Source organism: Aotus nancymaae, unplaced genomic scaffold, assembly GCF_030222135.1.
Source record: "Aotus nancymaae isolate 86718 unplaced genomic scaffold, 86718_ANA_hifiasm-v0.15.2.pri h1tg000108l, whole genome shotgun sequence".
NCBI classification, from domain to species: Eukaryota; Metazoa; Chordata; class Mammalia; order Primates; family Aotidae; genus Aotus; species Aotus nancymaae.
This window is the reverse complement of record NW_026988523.1, coordinates 11,149,629-11,163,210: the sequence shown is the minus strand read 5'-3', so window position 1 is coordinate 11,163,210 and position 13,582 is coordinate 11,149,629. Positions and strand designations below refer to the sequence as shown.

The following is a 13,582-nucleotide window of genomic DNA, read 5'->3' as shown; positions in this document are numbered from 1 at the left end:
ATACTCCTAATCTATAATCCAGCAGGTCCACCATTCCTAGGTATAATCCAGAAAAAAATGCATATTTCACAAAAATGTTCATAATAGCTTTATTCACAAAAGCCAAAGGTAAAACAAATGTGCATTAATAAGAAAATGATAAAAAAAACACTGTGAAACATCCATACATTGGAAATCTACTTAGCAATAAAAGAATTACCGAAAACATGCAACGTGGATGAATCTCAACAACATGGTAAGCAAGAGAAGCCAGCCACAAGCAACAGCTTTCTGTAGGATCCCACATACATAAATTCCCAGAACAGCCTTCATCTACAGAATTGTAGCAGTGGGTGTGTTGGCAGGGCAGTATGGAGGGTATGTTGTTTGGGAAAGTGCTTGAAGGAACTCTGTTGCAACAAGAAGGGCCTTATGAGAAATGGGCCCTTACCAGACACTGAATTTGCTGACATCTTCATATTAAATTTAATCCTCACAGTTCTCTAGAATTTATTTTTTTTTATGAGACGACTTTTCCCTCTTGTTGCCCAGGCTGGAGTGAAATGGCGTAATCTCGGCTCACTGCAACCTCCGTCTCCCAGGTTCAAGAGATTCCCCTGCCTCAGCCTCCCAAGTAGCTGGGATTACAGGCATGCGCCATTATGACCAGCTAATTTTTTGTATTTTTAGTAGAGATGGTACTCTACTAACTCCTGATCTCAGGTGATCCGCCCACCTTGGCCTCCCAAAGTGCTGGGATTATAGGCATTAGCCACCGTGGCTGGTCTAAATGTTCGTTTTTATAAGCCACCTAGTTTATGGTATTTTTGTTACAGCAGCCAGAACAGACCAAGAAAGAAATTAAAGATCAGTAAATCTGACTACTAAAATTAAGAACGTGTAAATCAGAAAATAGTATGAAAAAAGTGACAAGACAAGCCACAAACAGGAATATACATACAGAGCTTATGCAAACTAGCATCTAGAGTCATATAAACAACTCATATAAAAATCAACGAATGACTGCCAGGCGTGGTGGCTCACCCCTTTAATTCTAGCACTTTGGAAGGCCAAGGCGGGCAGATCACCTGGGGTCAGGAATTTGAGACTAGCCTGGCCAGCGTGTTGAAACCCCGTCCTACTAAAAAAAATACAAAAATTAGCCAGGCATAGTGGTGTGAACCTGTAATGCCAGCTACCTGGGAGGGTGAGGCAGGAGAACTGCATGAACTCAGGAGGTGGAGGCTGCAGTGAACGATCGCACCACTGTACTACAGCCTGGACGACAGAGTGAGACTCCATCTCAAAAAAAATATCCATAAAAAACCAATGCCAAAATAGAAAACTGCTGAACGATCTTAAACAGACTTCAAGAGAGAAAACCTAAATGGCCAATATAGAAGAGATGTTCACTCCTTTCAGATTCAATGAAAGGCTATTAAAAATAAAATGAGATACATTTCACATCCACCAGAATTGGCAATAATGAAACATTTTGACAATGTCAGGTGGTGACATGGATGTGGAGCAACAGGCATCTTCATAAATTGCTAGTGAGAGTATATCAATATAACCAGTTTGGAGGTCACCTATAACAAAGTTAAAATGATGAGGGGATGAGTATAGTGGCTCACACTTGTAATCCCAGCACTCTGGGAGACCAATGTGGGAGGATCACTTGAGCACAGGAGATCAAGACCAGCCTGGGCAACACGGTGAGACCGTGTCTTTAAAAAAAAAAAAAAAGGAAATTAGCCAGGGGTGGTGGTTAATCCCAACTACTCAGTAGGCTGAGGTGAGAAGACTGCTTGGGCCCAGGAGGTCAAGGATACAGTGAGTTAGGGTTTGTACCTAGGCTTTCAGCCTGAGTGACGAAACAAGATCCAGTCTTAAAAAAAAAAAAAACAAAAAGAGAGAGAGACTCAGCACTTTCACTGCTAGTATAAACTCTGTATTTCTAGGGCTTCAACCTTCACATAAATACCAAGAGACTCACAAGAATGCTCATGGCAGCAGGGCTTATAATAGCAAAAATCTGGAAATAATCCAAAGTACATTAAATTTGTGATATACGCAAATAGGATACTCTACAACAGAGCTACTCCTAAAACCATTAAGTAACAATGCCTAGTTATAAAAGTATAAAAGTAAATATGAAATAATTCAATTTAAACAAAATCCAAAAGCATACATTTGCAACAATGTATTATTCACAAACACATAAGCTGTAAAAGAAAAGCAAACATAAAATTCAAGGCAGTAGTTCCCACTGTAGTAGAAGGGAAGGAGGTGGCATATGAAGAGGTATATGAAAATTCCCAGTGTAAGTGGGTGCATGCATGGGTATCCACATTATGATTCTTTTGCTACTTTAAATATTCTTATATTCTTTTGTATCTATGTGATGGTAAGTTTTATGTATCAACTTGGCTAGACTATCAACTTGATTCAGTTATTCAATCAAACCCTAATCTAGGTGTTAGCCTGAAGATATTTTACAGATGTGGTTAACATCTATAATCAGTGCACTTTAAGAGATTCCACTTGATAATGTGTGGACCTCATCTGTTCAGCTGAAAGGCCTTAATACTGAAAACTGGGGTTTCCTGGAAAAGAAATTCTGCCTCAAGAATACTGCCTAAACTTCTGAGTTTCCAGCCTGTTGGCCTGCCCTACAGATTTCATACTTGCCAGCCCCTTCAATGGTATAAATCAATTCCTAAAATCTATTTATACATTTTATATTTAGATCTCTTTATACACGTGTATACAGAATGCTATGATTCTCTCTGGAGAATGCCGACTGATACAATACTCAAGTAAGAGAGCTGTTAGTTTTATAACAAACAATATAGTAGGAAGAGAGTCATGATAGAAGAGTTTAAGAGACAACAATAAGAAAAAAACAATTATGGGTTTAGAGCTTGGTAGGAAGGTAAGTGCTGTCAAAAATAATTCAAAGTCTGAACTGAAATTAAATGACTGCTTGATGAAGACAGTGATAGGTTTGAGCAAAATTTGGTGGTTTTGAGTAGAACATACTTAAAAGTATCAGAAAATAAGAATGTAGAATTCATGGAGAAGAATCATTAATTTTATTAGTTAAAAACCAGAATTGGCCAGGTGCAGTGGCTCACACCTGTAATCCCAGCACTTTGAGAGGCCGAAGGAGGCGGATCACCTGAGGTCAGGCGTTTGAGACTAGCCTGGCCAACATGATGAAACCCCATCTCTACTAAAAATATGGAAATTAGCTGGGTGTGGTAGTGTGCACCTGTAGTCCCAGCTACTTGGGAAGCTGAGATGTGACAATCACTTGAACCCAGGAGGCGGATGTTGCAGTGAGCCAAGATCACACCATTGCACTCCAGCTTGGGCCACAGAGTGCAACTCTATCTCAAAAAATATATACATATGTCTAACACATCACCACAAAAAGTTTTTAAAATATTTTGACAGTTTTGCAAAATATCAAATTTGTAGAAGGCTAGCTCTGCCACCTAGTGCCATAGAATGTTAGAATACAATTGCTCCCATGTTCTTAAGGAAAATATGGAAGAGCTATGACTTACAATAATTGTAAACATGGTACTCTCATTTTATTCTACCTTCTTCCATTCACAGGTAAGCTAAGTTTTGTATTTATGACAAAAGTAATGAATGAATGTGGCTACAATTACCATACTTCTTAGTGAACTTAACATTAAAAGAAACCAAAAATACATTATCCTAGAATATACTTCTTTGACATATTTTGAGATGGCTATTCAGAGAGCGTACAGACAGACATAGCCCTGAAAAGCTGCCTTTTGTGGAGGAGATTTGTATCTGTAGAGAAAATCTACATTGGTGAAATGAACAGCTAGGCTTTCTCTGAGTATCCTCTCCCTTGTCCAGATCCAGGAACAATTAACTCAACCACAGGCTACCCCAACTATTCTTTCTGAGGGTGGCTCTGAGATTATCTGAGATATTTCCTTGAGGTATCTGTCTTTGCTTAACATGGTTTCCTCCATTCACTCACCCATAACCTGTGATGCCACCTCCCCGAGAGCTCAGAGAAACTTGGTCTCAGGCCTTTGTTCTCTGGGCTCATTCATTTTCCCTGTAAGTCACTTACTCCTATGCATCCCTTCCCCCAAAACTCCCCTCTCCCCAGTGAAGAGGATATTTAAGCATCGACCATTTGGACCTGCTTTGAGTTTGTATTTTGTATGATTTCTATGCACATGTAATAAATCTGCTATGCTTTTCTCTCATTAACCTGTCTTTTGTTATAGGGCTGCCGGTCCTAAGCCTTCATGATAGAGAGGGAAAGGCTCATTCCCTTTCTGACCTTACAGCTAAATTCAGAGTTGTTACAAGTTTTAACAAAATCTTGGTATCCTCTTGTGAACAGCCTGTCTCACCCTTCTCTCTAATTTCCAATTACTTTTGAAATCCATGCTCCATTTCTCTCGCTGTATTTATTATCTTTGCCACACAATAATTGTTTGGTTAATAATGTGGTAATACCACATATACTATTCTCTTAAAAATAAAGTCTTATTCTTCACATATTTCACTTCAGAAGTGAAGTAGTATTCTCCTACTTAATCCTTCATGGCTTTCTTCATCACCTACAGAAGAGTCCAAAATTTTATAAATATCAACTTTACCATAATCTAACCTTTGTTTACTTATTCAGTGAAACAGATCACATAATTCACTACTCAGAGAGTGGGATGAAAGATATAAAAGAAAGGGTAGGAAAACAGGAAGACTAAAGGAAAAGACAGAGAACATAGGCATCCAACTTTAAAAATTGACTTATATTAATCAATGGGCCTTATTTTTCCAGTATCAATGAACACTAAATAAAACATTACAAATATTTATTCACTTGCAAACATTTATGAACGGTCGAACACAAAAACAAAAACACAAATTTTTCTTACCTTAGCAGTTTTAATATAGTGGCTCAAAACTTCAGCTCTAATTTTTAATGTTTGAGCATGAAGAATTTCTCTAACAACCCAAAAGCTTACCTGCAAATAAAAATTTTAAATAAACATCACTATGATTTTTAATTTGTAAACATTATATTGTTTTGCTGTATTTTAAAACATATTGGCAGAATTAGGTAAGCTCTAAAACTAAACATTGTAAAAGATGCTACTTATAGCAAGTTTCTCTGTGGCTGTGTAATTCTACATGGCTGTTTATTTACATTGAGTAGGATCATAAGTGAAGATTTCCAAGTAGGGTTTTCTTGGTGTAAACAAAACAAAACTTCAAAGAAACAAAAATATATCTAACATTTTAAGATTAAAACTGCATTTCAAAAATTTTGAAATTCTTCCAAATAAAACCATCTTCTTGATTTCTTTTAAAAAATCATTAAAACTAATTTATTAGAAGGCAGATTAGAAATTCAATATTAAAATGCTCTATTCTGAATTTGCTTATTATATGATATGTCCATGCACATTTTAGCACATTTTAATTCATGTACTATGAAAACAAAGTCAAAGCACTGTTAAGTTGGTTCACACTTACACAAATCTAACTACAGAATATAGTTTGAAATCACTGTGCAAAAATAATGCCACTGCCTCATATTTCTTCACATTTTTAATGAGAAATATTTCAGATTTTACTTGGAATTTTCATCTGTAAACAAATGTCATTACGTATTTTACACATATTTTACAAATATATATGTAACTATAAAGTGTACATATTTTACAAAGTCACCTTAGTAGTTGTTACTATACTTGGGCTACTAATAGTAATAATCCTCCCCAATTCTAATAAGGTTTACACCTAAAATAAAAAGTCAAGTTATGCTATGGAATCTTAATAATAACCTTACCAAATACCAACTATGAATTCAAATCTGAAGTGCAAGTTCACCAACTTAATTAAATTTAATGTTGGGCAAATTTTAAGACAATTACTATGGTGATTCGTTTTGTTTTGGAGACAGAGTCTTGTTCTGTTGTCCAGGCTGGAGTGCAGTGGGGTAATCTCAGCTAACTGCAACCTCTGCCTCCCAGGCTTAAGTGATTCTCCTGCCTCAGTCTCCTAAGTAGCTGAGATCACAGGCGTGAGCCACCATGCCTGGCTAATTTTTGTATTCTTTTTAGTCAAGACACGGTTTTGCCACGTTGCCCAGGCTGGTCTTGAACTTCTGAGCTCAGGTGACCCACCAGCCTCCTTGGCCTCCCAAAGTGCTGTGATTACGGCGTGAGCCACTCTATCTGGCCAATGTGATTTTTTTTTTTTTAAGATGAGATCTTATTATGTTGCCCAAGCTGGTCTTGAACTCCTGGGCTCAAGTGATCCTCCTGTCTCAGCCTCCCAGTAGCAGGAACTATAGGGACTCACTACAACACCTGGCTTAGACAAATGTGGGTGATGGTGATTTTAAGCACACAATCTTTGTCACTCTCTTAGAAAGTTGGGACATGTATCACTTCTTACTGAATCTGGGCAGGCTTGTGACTGCTTTGATGAAGAAAGCATTAGCGAAAGTAACAATGACTTCCAGGATAAGGTCATAAAAGACCATGCAGCCCCTGCCTTGATTGCTGGAACATTCTCTTGGAGAGCCCTAAGCTACTATGTAATAAATCCAGCCAAGCTGAGACCCCCATACTGAAAGGCTAAGTGTATGTGCTTCCCAAATGACAGTCCGTTAAAGCCAACCACATTTAAGAATGCTGATCCAGAATAACCAATACCAAGACATGGTTTCATAAAATTGCTGGACTCACACGAAAAAATATTTTTTGCTTTAAGCCCCTAGAATTGCTGGGTTATATCTAACAAACTTTTAAAAAATGTATTTCTGAATTGGAAGAAAAATAAAGGATTTCCTCTAGAGACCAAAAACAAGGAATTAAAAGCAAAGCAGTGATTATAAGAGTGGGTACTGTAGCTGCCCTTGGAGGATTTCCTGTCTCAGTGACATAGGGGCTTGGGATTTAATGCTACTCCAAAGACATAATGCAAGGCCTCACACCTCTCCACTTCTCCATTTCTATCTAATGCTACTCAAAGGTCTACATTTCAGTGAAAAGGTAGACTAAAACAATTCACTTATTTTTCAATTCCTTTGAAAAAGGGAGACAACAAACAAGTGCATCTGTAGTAATGTAGGCTCTGGGTGGTCAAGGAGAAAAAAAGAAAAACTCTTTCGTAAGAATTTAGACTGGGCATGGTGGCTTATGCTTATAATCACAGTGCTTTGGGAGGCTGAGGCAGGAGGATCGCTTGAGGACAGGCGTTTGAGACTAGCCTGGGCAACATAGTGAGATCTCATCTTCACAAAATATATTTTTTTAATTAGTCTGGCATAGTGGTGCATGCCTGTAGTCCTAGCTACCCGAGAGTCTGAGGCAGGAGGACTGGTTGAGCCCAAGAGTTTGAGGATGCAGTGAGCTATGACTGCACCACTGTACTCCAGCTTGGGTGACAGACAGAGGCTCTGTCTCTAAAAAAAAAAAAATTAATTTTAAAATAAAAATTTGTTAACTACAGGCTGCCTTTAACTGGATTTGGTATTTAAATTTTTACTACAGAGAAGTACAAAGATGCTTGAAGCACAACAATAAACATAAAAAATAGTCTTAGATCTGCAACAACCCTGGATATTAACAAAAGCAAATAAAAAGCCTCTTAGAATAAGTACTCCCTCAATTGAGGCAGCAGCAAAATTCTCATGGATAAAGCTTAAATAGACATGAGCTTTCAAGCCAAAGATACAAAATTCATTATATATCTTTGAAAAACCCACTTTAAGAATGAACAGAAATAGAGCAGTAGTACCCCAAGAAGTTCCAATAATAATATAGAAACTGCTGAAAATTAATAAATTTTAAAAATAAAATAAATTAAAAGATAAGAAAAGAGCATGACCGGTGTAAAAGCATACAGATTTGAAATAGATAAAACACATCTGAAGAAAATCGGTGAATTGAAATGTAGATCTGAGGAAATCACTCAGAATGGAGCACAAAGACAAAAAATATGAAAGGTTAAGAGCCAAGCAGGAAAGAATGTCAAGTTCCAAAAAATTTCAATAGGAATGATAGAGAAAAAAACAGAGATCATGCACAGAGATAATACTTGAGAGATACTGGCTGAAAATATTCCACAACTGATGTGAAAAGTTAAATCATTTCTTAAGGAAAAATTATATAGTGAAGAACTGAATTTCAGACACAGTATTAAAATTTATAAACTCACATGATTGAATCTTCTTGTGAAGGCAACTGCATTTGGTGCAGAACTATATTTTTCTTTTTTATTCCATCCACAACTTGAAAGCTCCTGGAAAATTAAGGTGAAAATTAAATATAAGAAATAGCCCAGTTTTTTTGCCCAATTAAGGGTTTCAAAACATTAAAGACAGTTTATGTTCTTTTCTAGAATCACTTTATTTAAACATATGTAATATTATATCCATTCAGTTAAATCACAAAAGCAAATGTGATTAGCAGGACATAAGAGGGCACAATGACTATGAAAACATAGGCACTCTTACATTCCATAGGCAGAATACTGGTGGATTCTTCTCTGAAAAGATTTGAATCCCAAGAGGAAAAGATCCATAGATAAAGATGAGCATCCCACAACATAGAGTGAAGACTACTAGTTGTCAAGCTCTATTCAGTCACCCAGAGCTCCCAATCAGCTTTCCAGTATCTCACTCTTTGAGCCGACAGTCAGTGACCCCAGACATTTGAAGAAACCTTTAATAAAAGGAATCATGATCCCCTAAAGGGCCTGTCAATAAAATACAAAGGGCCCATGAACTTAGATATAAAAAAATTTACTTTCGTTATACACTAACCTCTAACTGAAATAAGACAGTCCTTTTAGTTATAAAAGTAGGCTACAGATGACAGTGGTATTGGCAACACATGTGATGTAGTTATCAATCAAAATCACTGACATTTTCATATCACATTACAGTTGATTCAGATACCATTTATACTCATCACTATTTCAAACTTATGGTAGTTACTTAATTTTTTTAGGGACAGGGTCTTCCTCTGTCACCCAGGCAGGAGTATACTGGTGGGATCACAGTTTGCTGCAGCTGTGATCTCCCTGCCTCAAGCAATTATTCTACCTCAGCCTTCCAAGTAGTTGGGACTACAGGTGTGCACCACCACACTCAGCTATTTTTGCTTTTATTTTTTGTAGAGACAGGGTCTCACTATGTTGGCCAGACTGGTCTTGAACTCCTATGCTGAAGCAATCCTCCTGCCTCAGCCTCTTAAAATGCTGGGATTCCAGGCGTGGGTCATCACACCCAGACATGGTAATATTTAAGGCTGACCTCTAGATTTTAATGCATTAACAAAGAAGCACATGAATTGCTGTATAACAGCTTTTAAAAATATTTTGATAAGTATATTTTAATAGAACTAGATTCCTTTTATTTTAAAGAAGGGCTAAAGTTCCATAGGCTTCAGTCTGCCAGACGGGTCCAAGGTCCAAAATAGGTTAACAAACTTTTGCAATACAAGAATAGCCAGGGAGAGAGAGAAACCACAAGAAATAAGAAAAAGAACTCTGAGGAAACAGAGTTAGGGCAGAGAACAGAAGAAGCTGAGTTAGGGCAGGGAATGAAGAAAACCGAGAAAAGAAGACAAAACCATATAATTATTATTTTTCAATACATAAGAAAAGACGTTGTACCCATTGAGCAAAAACAGGAGGATATATAAAAAGAAATATTCGGAGGAAAAAAGAGCTTTTAGAAATAAAAAATATAAGACAAATCTAAAAGACAGTAGAAGAGTTGTGAGCTAAAGTGACTAAAACTTTTAAACAAAAAGTTAATGACAGGAATAAAATGTTTTTATGCTAATCTGAAGACCCTAAGGGTCAACATCTGAATAACAGGAATTTTAAGAGGGAACAGAGAAAACTGATCAGAGATTCAAAAACAACAACAACAACAACAAAACAGATCCTATACAGAAAAACAGGGATCAGAAGCTATCAGATATCTTAACGGCAGTTCTGGAAGTTAAAAGACAACTGAAGCAATGTCTTCAATTTTGAAGAATTCAATTTTCTAGAATCCTATATCCAACGTGAATATCAATTAAGTCTGAAAGTAGACTATAGACATTTTCAAACATGAACATCTTAGAGAATTTGCCTTCTATGTACCTACTCTCAGAGAACTAGTAGAGTATGTGTTCTATCAAAACAAACTAGCAAACAAGGAAAACGGAAGATATGAGACCCAGGAAACTGAGGAGCCAATACAGAAAGAAAAACATTGGGAATCCTCTGATTAACAGCAATGCGAGATCCTGGGGCAAACCTATGAGCACACTTTAAGAACAAGAGTCAAGAAAGGAGCAACGGGACAGAAATTCTAACAGACATCTGTCTCTGAAAAGCAGAGAAAAAAAAAGAGAGACGATCAGTACATTCATTTCTGGCAGAAAATTAATGATAGAGACAAAGAAAACTAAAGTACATTTTAGCTCAAAAAAGAAAAAAACAAACGAGTAAATAATCACAGTTCAACTGTAAAGAATATAGTTAACTTAGTAAAAACTGTGACGTAACTGTATGTGCAAAAGGAGAAGTGAATTGTGTAAATGGGGGGAGAATATAAGAGAATGAAATCATCTTCTATAGTAAAGAGTCAACATATCATATTTGAAATAGAAAAATCCAGGAAAAATAAGAATTTAGACATATTATTTGAAAAACAGACATAAATTCCTCTAAGGAGAAACAGCTAAGAGATCTGGGTGGGAATGAGGCTCCAGGATGGAGGCTGGAAAGATGAGAATAACTGAATTACAGTTCTGCTATATTTTGTTCTCTTATGGAAATATTTGACTTCTTAAACATGGTACATGCATATCTTCAATAAGATCTTAAAATAGAAACCAAAACCAAACAAACAAAAGGAATAAATTGAGTCAGGGGAAGATTGAGGAAATAGTTAAGATAATACTATGGTCCTTCAAGAAAAAGGTGACATTCCCTCAACCCGGGCACTGTCTGAAAAAGGTAATGTTCCCTCAACTAGGGCATTATCATTGAAAAAAAATGATAGATTCAAGATATTCTGGAGGCAGACAGGACTTCGTCAAGAACTAGACTCGTGACGTAAGCTAAAAACGAAGTCTGCAGAAGTATTAAGATTCCAGGTTCCTGCCTTGAGCAATTATGACAGGGAATACGAGTGAGGGGGTCGGGGGAGATGACAATTATTTCCACATAGTAGATAAGCAGTAAACACTCTGGAGAGAAAAACTGCCTTTTTAAATCTTAAAATTAGATCATATCTTTCAAACTTAAAATTTCTGAAAGAAAATAATGAAATGATAAAAGCAATTTTATAGCAAAAATAAAAACTTCTGGATATTCAATTAGCCTAGCTAATTGAATATTATTTATTTCCCTGTAAAAAAAAGAAAGCATTTAGTAAAAATTATATCCACACAAAAATGGTGTTATGACAATGATACTGAAAACATCAAACTGCTAGAAACATTTCTGTTCTTTCTAAAATCACAGCTCACAAACACAACTACATAAAGATGCCATATTTTAGGATAAAATTCCTAACATTAAATCCCTAAATAACTGAATCTATTTTTAACCAATTACTACAATTACAAAATTTAAATTAATGCTATAATCAAAGTGTCTATCAAATTAAACTTATCAAACCACTAGAAGGAGCCATTTGACATAGAATCCAAACTCAATTATAGACCTTTACACAAAAGGCTGATTTCATTATCCTATTGTTAAGTAATGCTATACTACAAATAATGAATATCCTTGCACCCTTCCTGACATTTCTGATTATTTCTTTAAAATATAGTCCTACAAGAAATCACGAGGGCAAAGAGTACAAACCTTTTCAAGGCTTTGCTACCTGTCAAACTGCCCTCCTGAAAATACTGAATCATTTACGCTCCCATGAGAAATGAATGTAAGTTTCATAATAGTCTTATCAAAATAGAAAGATTCATGTTGTTCAAGTTGACCCTTGAACAACATGGGTTTGAACTGTGTGGGTCCACTCATACAGAAATTTTTTTCAAAAAAATATTTTGGAAATTTTGTTTTCAAGATTTGTAACAATTTTAAAAAACTTGCAGACAAACCACATAGCTTGGAAATATTGAAAAATTAAGAAAAAGCTAGGGATGGCATGAATGTATAAAATATTAGTCTATTTTTATCATTTACAACCATAAAATACACACAAATATATTATTAAAAGTTAACATTTATCAAAATTAATGCACACAAACAGACCTTACATACTGCCATATTCAGTCCAGAGAAATGTGACAAACATAAAGGTGCAATATTAAATAATAACTGCATAAAATTAACTGTAGTACATACTGTTCTACTATCGTAATTTTGTAACCAACTTGTGTTGCTTTTATATTGAGCTCAAGTGTTGAGAGTATTCCCTTAAAACACCCTGTGATGACACTTATCATCTCTACATGAGCAGTTCCTCTCTCCAGTAAACTGGGTTATCACAGTAAAATGTGATCTCTCATGGTTCTCTTTATAGTCATGGGTGTGAATATAAAGAGGTAGCAGAGGGAGAGATCTTTGTGGTGATGCAGTAGTTCCGTATCTTGACTGAGGTGGTTGTTAGACAAATCTATATATATGACAAAAATCACAAATTATACAGACATGTATTATAAAAATGTCAATTTCCTGGTTTTGATAATGTATTATAGTTATGTAAGACATAACTGCTGAGGAAAACTGAATGAAGAGTAAATGGGACTTTTCTGGACTATTTTTGTATCTTCCTATGAGCCTCTAATTCTCTGCACTATTTTGTTGCAAGTTCCTATGAATCTATTATTATTCCAAAATAAAAAGTTAAAAAATAGCAATTAAAAACAGAACTACATAATGAATTATGAAGCTAAAACTGCACTGGTACTCCAAGAACCTGCTACTTTCTTCTTAAATTTTGACATGCATTTATGGTTATCTGGCATTAAAGGAATTTTGCCCTGCCCTACCTCTACCTCTAAAGAGCTGCTAAATTTCTCTATGATAAAAAAAAAATTGCTTTTCCCTTTGTTTCTCTTTCTATTTCAGATTCTAAGACCTTCCTCCAAGTTGCACTAAAATACAATCCAGGAAATAAATTATGCCACAGGTGCCATCTTGTATACTGACAGTTCAGCCTGGACAAGAGTTAGTCTATACTAAAATATCTCATATGAACATCAAAAGGTTGAAGTAAACTCAGCAACTCAAAGGGTGCTTTTTACAAGGGTCTGACTTAGGAATAAAGCTGTTTTGAGTATACTATGTAACTAAGCCTCCATTTTAGTAAAGGCTAAATGAAATTTAGCAGCCTTGACACCCCTTAAAATTTGTTCCAATGGATTTAAATTGCAATTTTAAAACCAGGTAGTAAAGAGACTCTTTAAGTAGTAAATTCATATATATAAAGTCAATTTCTTAACAGTCATTAAAAGTGTATTTGAAAGAATATTCACTGATTAATTTTAAACTATGAAACTACTAAGCCCAATTTTTACTTTCATTTATTTTGGAAGCACAGTGAGGGCAAAACCCC

General features: G+C 35.8%; 1 protein-coding gene across 5 annotated transcripts in view; it reads right to left on the bottom strand.

The window, feature by feature from the left end:
* RALGPS2 (Ral GEF with PH domain and SH3 binding motif 2) overlaps positions 1 to 13,582 on the bottom strand; it is a 170,418-nt gene that overhangs the window by 98,436 nt on the left and 58,400 nt on the right. For all 5 annotated transcript variants that reach the window (XM_064370634.1, XM_064370636.1, XM_012444543.3 and 2 more), the window contains exons 5-6: positions 8,212 to 8,295; positions 4,917 to 5,006 (exon numbers count right to left, since the gene is read on the bottom strand). In XM_064370634.1, coding sequence (XP_064226704.1) covers positions 4,917 to 5,006; positions 8,212 to 8,295 — 174 coding nt within the window. The remainder of the gene's footprint in view (positions 1 to 4,916; positions 5,007 to 8,211; positions 8,296 to 13,582) is intronic.